The sequence below is a fragment of the Pectinophora gossypiella genome, chromosome 7 (assembly GCF_024362695.1).
Source record: "Pectinophora gossypiella chromosome 7, ilPecGoss1.1, whole genome shotgun sequence".
Lineage (NCBI taxonomy): Eukaryota > Metazoa > Arthropoda > Insecta > Lepidoptera > Gelechiidae > Pectinophora > Pectinophora gossypiella.
In genome coordinates this window covers 6,167,556-6,183,955 of record NC_065410.1, presented here as the reverse complement: position 1 = coordinate 6,183,955, position 16,400 = coordinate 6,167,556, and the positions used below count along the sequence as shown (strand labels likewise).

The window sequence follows — 16,400 nt, the reverse complement described above, 5'->3', positions numbered from 1 at the left end:
AGCCCACGTGTTGCCACCCGAATATGGAAAAGGGATGATAGAATTAAATCGTAGAATAAAAATCCAGGTAAAAAAATGTAATTACACTAACCTCTGTCGATAACCAATTCAAATTCTGACATTACTTGATTTTGAAACAATTAGTAGTTAAAAGACCCTTTATTAGAACCTACTTATATCAAAAGGATCATGACAAAGTTTTTTGTTTTGAGCGCAGATCATTCTTGCCTACAGACATTAAGCAGGAAATGAGGCAAACCAGTAGTTCCATTGCCTAACAACCCTTCGTCACTTGAAATACGGCAGAGAGAGATGAAGATATTCATTAAATATCTACTTCTTCTTATCATATGGGTTGTGAGGTGGAATACCAGCCTCATCAACCCTGGTGCCAGGGTTGGACTGAGCCGCCAAAGGCCCCTGACATGGCTCATGTAATGATTACTCACTTACATCAGTAAATAGCAACTGGGATCAACGGCTTAACGTGTCTTTCGAAGCACGGATCATCTTACTTTTGGACAATCAGGTGATTAGCCTGTAATGCCCTAACCAAACTAGGGATTACAAAGTGATTTTTGTGCTATCTCCCCACCGGAAATCGAAACCGGGGCCTCCTGATTGTGAGTCCAACGCTCAACCACTGGATCACGTAGGTTGTTGTATCTACTAATATTTCCATGTCACAATGGGAACGGAAACCAAAAAATTCATACAAAAATATCTTCAATCATTATTTATTTTTAACACGCTTTTCTTAGGATTATGATTACTACGTGAGTACCTACTAGTTAGTAAGCTTGTCACTTATTTTGTATGGAATAATTAATTCCACAGAACATATACGTTGATTTTATGATTAATTCAAAAAGCGTGTGGCGTTTTTTCGTTATGTGTAAGTACTATTAATTAATGTAGAAACGGTCTTCGTGGTCCATAAAATAAAAATAAAGTCTCATCATTAATCAATCTTTAATAAACATTTACAGGTAACTTCTAGCATAACTTAACCATCTATGGATGAAATCACAACATTGCACATAGGGCTACTGCGATACAGGGGAAACCCTAGTGCAGGGCCCGCTATTAACTTGTGTTAATTTTACTTTATTTGGAGTATCTCAACATTATGTTATTATCTCATTGAAATCTTAATACTAGATATACAATTTATCAATAAAATTATTAAAAAAATCTTAGTCCATAAATAACCCGCCCCTGACCGTTCCCGGAGCAAAGATGCACATAACGCTCGCCGCATTACGCTGAATAGCAATGGCCAACCTTTGTTCCAAGAACGAACCGGAGCGGGAGTCACCCGTTTTTTCCCTGAGCCTGCGACCTATTTACCTATTTGGTAAATAAATAATTTTTACTTTTTTTTATTTACTGCACTGGCCACGGCACCATATATTACTTTATCAAAATCCGTAGGTTCTAAATTTTACATTTATTCACAGTATACACTTTTGAAGTCGATTTGTTTGCTTAGTTCATTCAATCTTGGAAGGGTTTATAATTGTAGTCATCTCCTTGTGTTCAGTAGGTACATCCTTATCATCCCATCCCCATACGTCATGGCTACCATCTCCTGTCCTCTTTACTCGATTTCTTATCGCTTCTCGTGACACACTCTTTAAATCATAAGCCCATCCGATACTGGTCATGATATCCAAAAACAAATTTGTAAAATTCAGTGAATAATCCCCCAATTCAGATGACTTGTAATCCCAGGGGAAAGTGTGGTGGAAGTTGTGGAAACCTTCACCTAAAACGAGTACAGATAAGGTTTTGTTTTCCACTGGTTTGATGTTCTTGTCGTAAGGTTTGCTGCCGAACATATGAGCAGCAGAGTTGACGAGCCAGGTGACGTTAAGGACGTATATGAAGCGGAAGATGGCGGCAACGAAGAATCCATTCCAGATAGACTCGCCCCACAGAGTCGGTATGATGGTTGGGAGGATGAAGCAGCACAGAGGCATTAGGATGAAGTAGTACCTGGTCAAAAAGAAGTCATTGCTTTAGTTGTTAACCAAAAAAAAAATTGCATGTAGGTAAGTCGTCAGGGGTTCACTTAACATTAATAAAAAAAATGAGTGGACGAGTTTTCCATACGATTTTACAAAGGACGTAAATCTCGTTTTATTCTTTTTAATATTTTTTTATAATTTTACATACATAATCAGCCTATAATACATCCCACTGCTGGGCACAGGCCTCCCCTCAATCTACCGGAGGGGGTATGGAGCATACTCCACCACGCCGCTCCAATGCGGGTTGGTGGAGGTGTTTTTACGGCTAATAGCCAGGACCAACGGCTTAACGTGCCCACCAAAGCACGGAATCATCTTACTTTTTCGGACAATCAGGTGATTTAAGCCTGAAAAGTCCTTACCAAACAAAGGACAGTCTCATAAAGTGATTTCGACAATGTCCCCATCGGGAATCGAACCCGGACCTCCAGATCGTGAGCCTTACGCCCTAACTACTAGACCACGGATGCTGTTTTGTAGTTTTATTTGATGTTAATTACTTAGTAAGCACTGGGGAGAGAGTCCTGGAAGAAATGGAGGGAGGCCTTTGCCCAGCAGTGGGACACTTTAGGCTAGATAAGATAAGATAAGAATTACTTGGTAAGTGAAATTGAATGTTAGACGTCTATCTAAGACTACTCCGAGATATTTGACTAGCCATGTTTGGTCCCCACCAACGCTTTCCTCCCGAAAAGCATGTGTGCACATACTCGTAGAGGCAAAGCTTTAAGAATACTTACTTTTTCTGAAAAGTAAGGACGGGATCAGCTAATAAGTCACTTATATCGATAGTGTGAGCTTTAGCCTTGATCTCTGGATGTTTCTTGACCATCAGCCATCCGACGTGGGAGAAGAAGAACCCACGCGTGGCATTGTGAGGGTCAGCGTCTGTCTCCGAGTACTTGTGATGCATGCGGTGGTCGCGAGCCCAGTGTAGAACTGCATCCTGCAAATTAATAAAGGAATATTTTTTGTTGAAAAGTACCATCGTCATCATCAGCCCATTAACGTCCCCACTGTTGGGGCACGGGCCTTCCCTATGGATGGATAGGGAGATCGGGCCTTAAACCACCACGCGGGCCCAGTGCGGATTGATGGTTATTAACGACTGCTAATGCAGCCGGGACCAACGGCTTAACGTGCCTTCCGAAGCATGGAGGAGCTCGAGATGAAAACTTTTTTTTTGTGGTCACCCATCCTATGACCGGCCTTTGCGAAAGTTGCTTAACTTCAACAATCGCAGACCGAGCGCGTTTACCGCTGCGCCACCGAGCTCCTCACACTAAAAACACATGAATTGGATATTTCAGGTAGACAGACGGCAGGACCTGAACTATACGTCCATATATTTTACTTTAATAATGAATATATAACTATTTTGGGTGTTATGCATAAATACTAATTTAGAGCAAATTAATCCGAACTTTAATTATTCGCATTTGAGTAGGTAGTTGTGGCGAAATGTTGCTAAAATATGTTGTGTTGTAAGTACCTATAATATATTATATTTGTATTGACATACAATAATAACTTAATCAATGTCAGATAAAAAATTTAATTTTATACACAAAAACAAAATATATATGATACTTATTAAAGTACTTATCTTACTTTGTTACAATAGGTACATGTGCAATTATATAATATATGTATTCATATATTTTTTTAATATATTTCTTAAACATTTTCTATACACTCATGGTGCAAGGTCGTATTCGTCCTTCCGTAGGGTGTATTTAATTAGTTGAGATAAATTGCGGGCGTTACCGCCTACAGAGTCCATAATGAAATTGCTTTCGTGCAGCCATTAGGCTGTTTACAGTACCTACCTAACTACACAACAAATATTTTTGTTTTTTCATCACTGCCCGTGCTCAGGGAAATTCACAAAGAGAAATTTTAAATCGAAAATAAATCTGACTCGAACGGGACTTGAACCCTCAGCTCTTGTCAAGCCCAGGCCTACCGGGTCCTCCTCCTGTCCATGCGGAATTCTTCAATCTATCTTATACAAATTTTATATCATAACGAAGAATATAGGCTATTTTATGATACTCACATTTTCCACATTCACTTACTTACGTAGATTTTTTATATTAACACATATTAAGAATGTGAATCTATTCAACATTACCGGGCGCAATATAGGGATCTTTCTTAAATGTCTTGGAATATTACTTAAAGTCTTTAAAATAATAAATTTAAAGTCATTTTAAGACATGTTAGATATTTAAGGAATAATATAGGCTACGTTACGTAAAGTAGCCACGACATTCTGGCTGAGAAAATATTCTACGTAGATTGGTGAATTGCTTTTACGATAGACAGTTTTTTTATTATTATTTTTAAGCCTTAGTAGGTTCTATATATTTGAATAGGTACTTTAGTCCTGTACCTAAAAGTTGCCTGACCGCCCACGATATTTTAATGCCGTCTGTTGTGCATTCTTACATACAGGATGTTAGTGGCATCGTAGCGAAAACTGATGGATGAATCCGACCATGACTCACAGTTGATATCAAGTGCAATTTTCCATCGCAAAAGTATGGAACTGAAAATAATTAATTACTTATCAGTAGTTGATCTACTGACGTATGTAGTTAATATTATGCGTCAATACAATTATGATCTTTGATTGAACCCTAAATGTCATCACAATTAGATAGTCTTGACAACCAACAAGAGATAACTTGTAGCTTTAGTACATTTTGTCGGCAAGAAAACCTTATCACTCAAACGGAAATATTTTGTCTCATAAGCCACAAAAGCTCAAAATGCTATAAAAGTGAGTGAAAGTGGTTTTCTTATTCTCCTTATATGTATTATATTGTATAGGCTATTTGTATGTATGCGTGTATATATGTGTGTATGTTTATATATATTATAATATATATACATATATATATATATATATATATATATATAAACACATATATATATACATTTATATTATTTCTTTAGATAAGTATATAATATTTATTATTCTTTTTTTGTTATGTTGGTATCATTATACGTTTATTGCACCAGCTCGTGCTCCAATGAATAATCTTCTTTCACCCTAAGGTTGCCTGGCAGAAATTGCTGTTTAGCAATAAGGCCGCCTATTGTGCTTATGTTTTATTCGTATGTTTATGTCCTTTATATATGTTGTTGTGCAATAAAGTATTATTGATTGATTGATTGAAAGCATCGTCATTCCTTTTCACTCGTAACGCGCGCTATTATATAGTATCTTCACTGTTTGTGACTTTTTTTGGATGTTTGGAGCCACGAGCATAGCAATATTAGCGGTGCTGGAGGAAAAAATGGATTAAAGAAAGATGATATTCAATGGCTCGTTAAGCCGTTGGTCCCGGCTACATTAGCATTCGTTAATAACCATCATCCGCACTGGGCCCGCGTGATCTCCCTATCCATCCATAGGGAAGGCCCGTGCCCCAGCAGTGGGGACGTTAATGGGCTGGTGATGATGATGATGATATTCAATGAGCAGCACAACACCTCAACTACACTGACTTGCATTATGTAGGTACTACATTTTTCTAAACTATAAAAAATGGAAACAATTTAACGGTCTTCTCGGCACTAGTACACTTGGGTTCTGACGCTCGAGGAGGCATACCAGTTATTATAAATTAAATAACCGTGTAAAACATGCTTATAAAAATGTTAATTGCGTTTTTTGCCACTGATTTACATTGGATATTTTTGCCCGACTTCGGCGAAGCAAAAAGGAGGGTTATGTGTAAGGAGGGTTATGGCACGTCTGTTCCAACATAAACTTCTACGTCACCTGTCAGAATTTAATAAATGAGGTGTCATAAGAAGCTTCTTGATTGTCCGGTGGTTATAGGCTATGTGACGTCAATCTAAATTCAATATGGCGCCCTCTAGAGGATATAAACTACGACGATAAAAATTTTTCTAATGGTAGTGTGTTAGGTATCAAAAGAAAGGGTTTAATTTGCACATTTCAAATATGTACATATTACTAGCTTTTACTTGCATTTCCTCGATAATTACGTTGAATTGATTACATGATTAGTGAGACAAATGTTCCTTAAATTTAGAAGATACCCGTGGTCGTAAGTTAATTTGTCCTAAGAGTTTGCTAACGTTTAGTTTAATCGTTACAAAAAAGCTGATAAAATTATCTACAATACGTTATTTTTATTTTATTTCTATTTTTAAATTTAAAAGTGTAGTACCTACTTAATTTTGCAGGCTAGTGTAAATTCGTAGCTGAAATTGAAGGAAAGTTCCAGATACTATGTAAATTGTGAAACTGTGGAGATTATCTAGGATAGGTCACCAGATTGCGTGCTTCGAGACACGTCAACAAAGCATGGGTGACGGACACATGTCACATCACGTGTCTACTTTGTTATCTTTGGAAATATTATGTACATGCAACGGATACATACTTTGTTTATGTTTATAAATATAACTGTTTTTCGTTACGGTATGATACCTATATTTTTTATATTTTTTTTTCGGTACGGCAATTCTTCTTTACTTTTCTTATAAAACTAAGAATAAAAAAATACACTATCTGATGATATTCGTGTGCCGTAGTTGAATAAGGGTTGCGGAATGTCACGAATTGCGATTTAGGTACTGTTATACATATAAGGTGAAACCACATTTTAAGATACCTATAAAGTGTATGTTTCTGTATACAGAATCTTTAATTAAATGTTGAAGTAAGTAAGTAATAAGTACACAGACCTACGGGATATAATTTAGAACGCTTGACCAGGGATACGGGTGACGACCTCAACGGTTTCAGATGCGGAGATAGGAGCCATTGGTGCGGAAATACAGGACGGTAGGGACGCGTCACAGGACTGTAACCTGGAACCTGACAGAGAGCAACAGTAACTGTCAGTGCTATTCAGAGGCGGAGGACAGGAGTCCTAGTACGGCTTTGAAATAGACTACTCTGGGAGCCATCCCCTTCGCGTCAGACACAGTACTGCGGGGCGGAAGGCAAGAGGAAACACTGCCCTATTTTTCCCAAAAAAGTAGCACGGAGAATGCTACACGTAAAATAGTGATGGTGATAACCCATATTTTTTATTTATTCAAAAAAGAACAATATGCTGATTAACAGATATGGATAAGTTGACTATTTGTTATAAACATTATACCATTTTTTATAACAGTAACCCTGCTAGTTATTGTCTTATACATTGTCTTACGAACGCCTTGATAAATTGTAATATCAAATGTTATTGGCTGCGGCTACATTAGCTTATAATGAGAGACTTTTCAGGCTACGTCCTTCAAAAACATTGACACACTGACACTGTAAATATTTACCACGGATAACAGACATTTTATGCATACATAACATACATAAACGGCCTATATACGTCCCACTGTTGGGCACAGGCCTCCCCTCAACCAACCGGAGGGGGTACGGAGCATACTCCACCACGCTGCTCCAATGCGGGTTGGTGGAGGTGTTTTTACGGCTAATAGCCGGGACCAACGGCTTAACGTGCCCTCCGAAGCACGGAACCATCTTACTTTTTCGGACAATCAGGTGATTCAAGCCTGAAAAGTCCTTACCAAACAAAGGACAGTCTCACAAAGTGATTTCGACAATGTCCCCATCGGGAATCGAACCCGGACCTCCAGATCGTGAGCCTAACGCTCTAACCACTAGACCACGGAGGCTGTTCCACCCATTATTATTCTGATCAAAATAAAGAGAAGCAATATAATTCTATACATAATGTGATCCATATATTAAGCAACAATTGTGTTTCAATATGCTTTTGCCATTACATTGTATTTTTGAACAATTATATAAGTACCCGATTAGTGAGAAAATAGTTGGTTACTCGGGAGTAAATAGGTAATTATCACGTTACACCTGGACAGCGCCATTTATGTATTATTATTTTTGGGGAACGTAGCCTAGAAAGGCCCCCATTGCCCACTTATTTAATAAGGGTGATTGTTGTCTCTCGTCGGAAAGAGAGGATTTACATGGTTCTCCTTTTACTTGAAATTCACAAAGGTTAATTATTTTATGATCCGCAGTCGAAGTCCCGCGTCCCGCGTCCCGCGTCCTTGCCGCGGGGGTGGGCGCCTCTTACTTCAGTAGGCCGGAGTAAGATGGTGGCTGAGTTCGAATAGGGACCCAGACCTACGGGGTATAACGTAGAACCCTTGCCCAGGGATACGGGTGAAGACCTCAACGGCTGCAGAGGCGGAGATGGGAGCCATCGGTACGGCAATGCAGGACGGAAGGGGCATGTCACAGGGACTGTAACCTGGAACCTGACAGAGGGCAGCAGTAACTGTCAGTACTATTCAGAGGCAGAGGACAGGAGTCCTAGTATGGCTTTGTAATAGACTACTCTGGGCGCCATCCCACTCGCGTCAGACAGAGTACTGCGGGGCGGAAGGCAAGAGGGAAACCACTGCCCTATTTTTCCCTAAAAAGTAGCATGGAGAGTATTTTACAGAAATGCTGCACCGACAAGAGCGTGGCTCTTAAATTGATGATGATGAGTCGAAGTGACTTTACGAAGGTGGAATTTATTAAGTGATGTAAATACACGAGTTACTTCGACTCGGTCAGTAGTTATACTGCAAGACTGAAGTATTTTCAACACAATTCCGGATTCCTTCAAAAAAAGTTTAGTGATCCTTTGAGAGTGACAAACAACTATTTACAGCATCAAAAATGAATTGACTGGTCATTAGCGGCTTAAGTTCTTTTCCAGTTAGCAGTTATTTGCTGTTTTCCGAGAAGCTGACACTGTACTGAACCTTACTTGCTTATTTTTTTTTTTAATTTTATAACTAGGAAATGAGTGTTTTTAAGGAATCCGACGTCACTTACTTGGAAAGCAATAGTGTTGAATAGTGCGAGTATCACTCGGAGAGGCAGGTTAGCTTTGTAGGCCTTGTGACTCCATAGCCTGTGTACTCCAGCAGTGATGCCCAGTCCAGACATTATGTAGAGCATGTACGCTGGAAACAAAAAAGTATACGCATTAAAATCAGTGAAAGAAAACAAAGAAGTGTATAAAGTATGCTTATTAGATACTTCATGCGCGTGAAACCCTATTATTAAAATTATAGAAGTTTTTTTATAGTTTCTGAGATTTCATGCAGATGAGTGAGTTAGTAAATCGGCGACCTTTCGTTCCTATATTAATATAAAAAGATATTTACGAGTAAGTAGAACATCACCATCATCTCCCTAGCGTTATCCCGTTTTTCAAGAGGTCTGCTTACCTAACCTGAAGGTTTCACAGGTCCGGTTTTTTACAGAAGCCACTGCCTGTCTGACTTTGGAAGGTAGGAATGTTGGAACCCACGCAGGGAAAATCAGGCCAATATAGGTTAGGTTAGGTTCGGTTAGCACATACTTCCGAAATGCATTTCTCGGGAATGTGGTTTTCCTCACGACGTTTTCCTTCATCGCTGAGCACGTGATAATCATTTAGGATCCAAACGTAATTTCGAAAACAAATTCGAAAATCATTGGTTTAGGCCTATGTTAGGATTCGAACCGGCGACCTCAAAATGAGAGTCTACTAACTCGGCCACCACGATTATATAAGTAGATATAGATTTTATTTGAAAGTCGGCTACAAATTGTTGCTATTGTATCGTCTCTGAAATGTTTATACGTTTATAACCTTGGCCTTGAAGCTTCTACATAATACCTCAAATAAACAAGGAGTACGTAGGTAATGGTCAGCCCTGTATAGATTGGTGTATACAGTTTATTTTCTAGAATAAAAAATGACGTTATCATTCGCTCGATTTCCCTTGACCAAAAGTTTATGAGAGAACAGCCTCCGTGGTCTAGTGGTTCGAGCGTTGGGCTTACGATCTGGAGGTCCGGGTTCGATTCCCGATGGGGACATTATCGAAATCACTTTGTGAGACTTTCATTTGTTTGATAAGGACATTGCAGGCTTGAATCACCTGATTGTCCGAAAAAGTAAGATGATTTCTTGCTTCGGAAAGCACGCGAAGCCGCTGGTCCCGGGCTACTAGCTCAAGTACCTCCACCAACCCGCAGTGGAGCAGCGTGGTGGAGTATGCTCCATACCCCTTCCGGTTGATTGAGGGGAGGCCTGTGCTCAGCAGTGGTTTATGTATTTATGTATGTTATGAGAGTACTTAGAGGTCATCATCATCATCATCACCAGCCCATTAACGTCCCCACTGCTGGGGCACGGGCCTTCCCTATGGATGGATAGGGAGAAAGGGCATTAAAACACCACGAAGGCCCAGTGCGGATTAGTGGTTATTAACAACTGTTAATGCAGCCGGGACCAACCGCTTAACGTGCCTTCCGAAGCATGGAGGAGCTCGAGATGATAACTTTTTTTTTGTGGTCACCCATCCTATGACCAGCGTTTGCGAAAGTTGCTTAACTTCAACAATCGCAGACCGAGCGCGTTTACCGCTACGCCACCGAGCTCCTCACTTAGAGGTAATTGAAACCTATTGTTAAATATTTATAAACTATTAGCATAGTACAGTTCAAAAGAGCAAGGTTAATTCTACGTATTTCTTACCTTGAGAGGAAAAGAACGCAAAATAATAATTAAAAAAATAGACAAAACATGTTTTACGTATACATATTAGACTCTTTTTTTAATTTATATTTTACAGGGCAGAAGTAAACAAAAAAAATAGCAGAATCTCTACAAATCAAGGCGCGCGAACTTATTATATGCAAAACCTAGAAAGGGAGATTTTCATTGAAATTACTTCATAGGCTGTCTGAGATAGAGTAGGACACACTAGACTCGAATTTTGTACATAAATAAATAGGGAGCTCGGTGGCGCAGCGGTAAACGCGCTCGGCTTGCGATTGTTGAAGTTAAGCAACTTTCGCAAAGGCCCGTCATAGGATGGGTGACCACAAAAAAAAGCTTTCATCTCGAGCTCCTCCATGCTTCGGAAGGGACGTTAAGCCGTTGGTCCCGGCTGCATTAGCAGTCGTCAATAACCATCAATCCGCACTGGGCCCGCGTGATGGTTTAAGGCCCGATCTCCCTATCCATCCATAGGGAAGGCCCGTGCCCCAGCAGTGGGGACGTTAAGGGCTGATGATGATGACTGTCTTAAAACAGTTGAAAGGCAAGAGATTATTGATTGCATGGTTATAATAATGATAATGTGAATAAAAAAAAATATATCTTAACTTACCAAATGCACAAGTAGCCCATTTAGCTTCAAAGAAAAATAGGTAGCCTCCATATACTGCGGCGATATGTAACAATGTGTATATGATAACGTTTTTCCATACGATGTGCCATTCCCTTATCTTGGCGGATGCAGGGACCACGGGAATCTTACCCCCGGCTATGTCTGACTCATAAAGTGCCCAAGACGCTTCCATTTGTGGCGACATGTTTCTGTAGGCATTATACACAAATAAATGAATGATATAAATTAACAGAAAATGATCGAAATATAATTTTAATAGGAAATAAATAATTAAAAGTTGGTAAAAAAAATATAGTAAGTAAGTACTTATAGGGAAGATAAAAAACATTTTAAAACATCATTAACAATATTTTTTTACTTTATTGGCTAAATATTATCGAAAAATCATACCAACTAGGCTGCGTGGATAAATAAAATGATTATTTAATTATCATGTAATTTATTTTTCACTTTGAATGATTATTTGGGAGCATCCAAATAAATACTTAATACCAGGTTACTTCACTTGCTTATTTATATGATACTGTAAACCTTTTTTCGGCTAACTAACTTTTTGATTGTATTTTTATTTCTACAACTCTCTAATAAATACTACTGTTTATATTATAATTAGTCCTGTGCGCTGTCGCTGCCGTTATTTTGAACGCGACGCCGCGCGCCGCCGCCGTGCCTTCGAACTTTCAGCCTTTTTTTACCTAATTGTAAATTTGGCGGTCGGAAGATATTCAGCTAATCACAGGCTGGGAGAAAGGTGCATGCTTTTATCTTTAAAGCTATCACAACTGGTGATTTGCGCTCCTGATGCCGTGCTGCCAACTGGTTCTCTTACCGATACCAAGTGCCATCTAATGGTATCCCAGTATAAGTATCCCAGTTCTGATGCACCTCTATAGCTTCTCGTGTCAACCGCAGTATTTTTGTGCCGACGTTTTGTAGGTATGAGGCATGGTAGCAAAATTGGAAGAACGCTTGACTCGCACTGTGAGGTCCTAAGTTTGAATCCCAGCACAAGCCTAAACTTAACAATTTTCGAATTTGTTTACGAAATACGTTTCGAGGAGATGTGACCTATCCTGTATTGGGCTGGTTTTCCTTTCGCGAGTTGGAAGGTAAGACAGGCAGTCGCTTCTGTAAAAAAATAGGCATGTCAAATCTTCACGTTGGGTTAGGTGAATAACGGGATAACGCTAGTAGATGTTATTTTGTAGATTTTAATATCAGATGTCACCGCTGTCTAAAATATATCCGTACAGCGCACAGGCCTAATTATAATTAACTTGGTCGTCACTGATGTGAGCCTTGAGTAGCTCATAGAAAGTAGGGCTGCGTAATAAAATATAACTACGTAAGTATATAATTTTATTTATTCAGCTAGGTATTTATTGGTTTGTATATTCTTGAACATAACCAAAATCTTTGTGTCAGAATTGGGTCTCAGGCTCAGGGAGAAAACAGGTGACTCCCGCTCCGGCTCGTTCCTGGTCCAAAGGCTGGCCATTGCCATTCAACGCGGTAATGCGGCTAGTGTTGTGGGCACCTTTGCTCCGGGAACAGTGAGGGGCGGGTTATTTAATGACTAGTTTTTAAGCTTGTTTTTGTGACATATTGTTATATTATCTTACCTACATAATATTACATTTCCTATTTGAATATTTAATTTAATATAAGCAAACAAATACAATAACCAAAATTAAAAATTATATATTCTTAAAATATTTATGAGCATCGAATTGAAAGTATCAATTTCTATTAAAAATAACTCCTATATAATTTACAGACAGATATTTTGTTTGAATAAATAATAGCCTGTGGGATTCAACGCCGGTCATCAAGAATTTATCTGTAAAAACGTGATATTGATAGTAAATATCACATGTATGTATGACACATTATTATCAATTACTTACTCATAATAGCAAAAACCGAATGAAAGGTCGGATCTATTGCTGATTATAAGTAGTTCCACCTTTAATTCGGTCCAATTTGTCAAGATCCAATTTTTGTTTTGTAATATTGTCTGGCATTACTTATTAGGTAATATCAGCTGAGAATCAGATTTTGGTAGTTGCTTTCAAGCTTGAAGTACGCCCAACCCAGCGTTTGCCTAAATTGCTCTGAAATATTTGTGAAAAGGCTTTCTCCCACACAATCCTGTCAGATAATGCCCTTTGGCGTCTTAAGGCATGTTGTCGTAAATACACCGGATGAGAACCAAGTGTTTTTAATTTCTTTGGCCATAAAAGTAGTCTATTAAAAGTCGTATTACACATGAGAAATACCTACTGCAATACCTATTTACCTATTATAATAATTATTATATTCAAATCAAATATACTTTATTGCACAGAATTAAATTTCAGCAATCAGGCATAACACATGAATGCGGTACAATTTTTTTCAGGCAACCACTACCAGGAAACAAATATTTACCAAACTTGGATGCGGGATGGTGCAACAAGATATAAGTACCCAAAAGTAAACTAAAGTTTATAATATATATTAAATACTTTATATACTTAATAAATAATAGACTATACACTCAGACAAAGAATATATATATATATATATATATATATATATATATATATATATATATATATATATATATAACCCGCAGTGGAGCAGCGTGGTGGAGTACGCTCCATACTCCCTCCGGTTGATTGAGGGCAGGCCTATGCCCAGCAGTGGGACGTATAGAGGCTGTTTATATTATTAAAGACCCTTCACACCTAAGGCTTCGCCAGGCAACATGTGCGGTCTTACATTCTTTGGGGGTGATGTGGGCCTTGGTTATATTTACTTTTCTTGGTATCTGTCAAGTCTTCGGTAAAATGTTAATACAAGGTTTCCAGGGTAACATGGATGCAGCATTATACATACCAAAATGAGGTTCGAAACTAAGTCAGTTTACTACATCAATAAAATGATTATATTTTATTATTCATTTTTAGGATGGGTGACCACAAAAAAAAAGTTTTCACATCGAGCTCCTCCGTGCTTCGGAAGGCACGTTAAGCCGTTGGTCCCGGCTGCATTAGCAGTCGTTAATAACCATCAATCCGCACTGGGCCCGCGTGATGGTTTAAGGCCCGATCTCCATATCCATCCATAGGGAAGGCCCGTGCCCCAACAGTGGGGACGTTAATGGGCTGGTGATGATGATTCATTTTGTCAACCCTACCGCTGGACGGTCATGCGAATACACCTATGAATGTTAAATATGTACGCAAAATTGATAATTAATGAATTTTAAATTTATACCTAAAATAATTTAGTAGATAAACACGATTTTCTGTAAATACAAAGCCAGGGATGAATCTAGGCAAGTATTTTGAATTTTAAGTTACAAAATAGTTGAAATAACATTTTATTTATGTATTCCTAACAATAACAATAATAAAAAACCTTTATTTTGAACAAACCACGACAATACAATACATTCACTTACACAATTAAAGAACATGAATTAGGTACCTACTTAGAAAAACACACCTAATTACAAAAACCTCCACGGGCCCACAACCCTTCCTCTAAGCCGCCAGCGCCTTGCGCGTCCAGTACAGCAATACCTTCAAGAGACTGTTGGAGCTCCCATAGCGCTGCAGACCCTCGAGCACACCCCGGACACATCATTTATTTATTTATAAAAAAAGTACACCAACAGCTCACACAACACACTTCATACAACCTCGTTTTATACAGACACCACACAATGACGTTATCGTACACTCGCATCTGTGTGTGTGACGTCTAACGCAATACGATTAAAGTCTAAACTAGGTTCGAGGGGGGGTAAACCTACTCATATCTCAGCCGCTGGTGGGGAGCGAGAGTTGCCGTTCTATACGGATATTCCATCAGCTTCATAGATTTGGCCCTGATAATAACTCGCATATCAAAAAGGGTCGGTCAGTAGGTAAAAAAACACATAAATATTTATAAAACTCATAAATAGGTATTTACGTGCTAAAATCTAATAGGGTTGATTCTTTAAAAAGTAGCACCGCAACCTGCCAGTGGGTGTATGTTATTATGAATTTATCAAAACAAATTTAAAGACAGAAAGAAAAATAAGAAAAAAAAATATTTAAAGACACTATTTTAAGGGAGGCATAGTGTTTTAAAGTAAATTGAAAGTGAAGACGATTAAGCAGTGTCTGCAAGGCATTTTTGGTCATAACTAGGTCGATACAGGAGCGGCAAGGTCTACCGTACTCTCGGCAGGAAAAAAATCGATGGAAGGAATTGGCCCGTTCTGATGTCTCCATATTTTATCCTCCAAAACCTGATCAAAGCATCGTCGTGCATTTTCTCGTTTACGCATTTTTGCCATTATCCTTGGCGAACATCTTCGTGCCACTATGGTCGATCTTAATGGCAGTCATGTAACGTTTGGTACAATCTCTGAAACATAACAATGGTCTTCTATAGAAATAATGTTAATGGTATTTTAGTACTTAGCTACTTCTTCTAATAAGAGACGCCTAGGCAAACGGGAGTGGAAAGATCCATCCGATGCACCTCATTTTAAGCAGAGCGATGAAACTAGGAAGTTGTGCAATCTCAACAACCCTCTTGCCTGTAACTCTATCGTCCTAGACCTTGGTGCTAAATTACGACAATTTCTCAAAACGGCAAAGGTGATACGTAAGATGTTACTCGTACGAAGACAGCACATATGAAAAGTATTAAATTGACGTTCGTACGTTGTGGTCTCTGATTTTTGTACTCTTTTTTTACCTTTGATAGGTTTGCTCTTGGCGCCAGACTTGCTCGAAGGTATTGACGAAGCCTAAGATGGAGCGAGCTCGCCCAGAAGGTGCCTGTTCAATTGGGCCTTGAAAGTACCCGGGTAATATGCATTCGGAAATACAGAAGACGGCAAAGAATTCCAGTCCCTAGCAGTACGCATAATGAAGGACGATGCGAAGCGCTTTGTCCAAATAGTTGGGATATCCACGAACTCCAGATGCCTATTTTGTACACGATACTTTTGCACCGAGCTTACCGAACATGATTGTCGCTTCGCTGATATGAATATCGTTCGCGATATTGAGCAAGAGATTATTCGACACCGTTGACCCTAGATATAAAACTTGCTGACACAATCCAGAGAAGTGCAAACAACAGTATAGTCGGTACTTTCGCACTATC

General features: G+C 38.9%; 2 protein-coding genes across 4 annotated transcripts in view; one reads left to right on the top strand and one right to left on the bottom strand.

The window, feature by feature from the left end:
• Positions 1–16,400, top strand: part of LOC126368574 ((11Z)-hexadec-11-enoyl-CoA conjugase-like) — a 293,092-nt gene that overhangs the window by 32,106 nt on the left and 244,586 nt on the right. The gene's annotated exons all lie outside the window — the stretch shown is intronic.
• Positions 996–15,003, bottom strand: LOC126368581 (acyl-CoA Delta-9 desaturase-like). Of its 3 annotated transcripts, none has more exons than XM_050012639.1 (5): positions 14,739–15,003; positions 11,226–11,434; positions 8,893–9,023; positions 2,774–2,979; positions 996–1,998 (listed from the first exon to the last, which is right to left on the bottom strand). In XM_050012639.1, exons 2-5 carry the CDS (start codon positions 11,428–11,430, stop codon positions 1,494–1,496), a joined length of 1,047 nt encoding a protein of 348 aa, XP_049868596.1. In that variant the 5' UTR covers positions 11,431–11,434; positions 14,739–15,003; the 3' UTR covers positions 996–1,493. The 3 variants fall into 3 exon arrangements, with proteins under 3 accessions (XP_049868596.1, XP_049868598.1, XP_049868597.1); XM_050012641.1 differs by having other exon boundaries at positions 14,816–15,003; XM_050012640.1 differs by lacking the exon at positions 14,739–15,003 and adding an exon at positions 11,637–11,860.

Coding starts and splice junctions, on each gene's coding strand:
- LOC126368581 (XM_050012639.1), bottom strand. CDS start 11,430: ATGTCGCCACAAATGGAAGCGTCTTGGGCACTTTATGAGTCAGACATA. Junction 2,980..8,892: donor TCAACACTATTGCTTTCCAA/GTAAGTGACGTC, acceptor ATTAATTTGCAG/GATGCAGTTCTACACTGGGC. Junction 1,999..2,773: donor GTCCTTACTTTTCAGAAAAA/GTAAGTATTCTT, acceptor CTTTTTGACCAG/GTACTACTTCATCCTAATGC.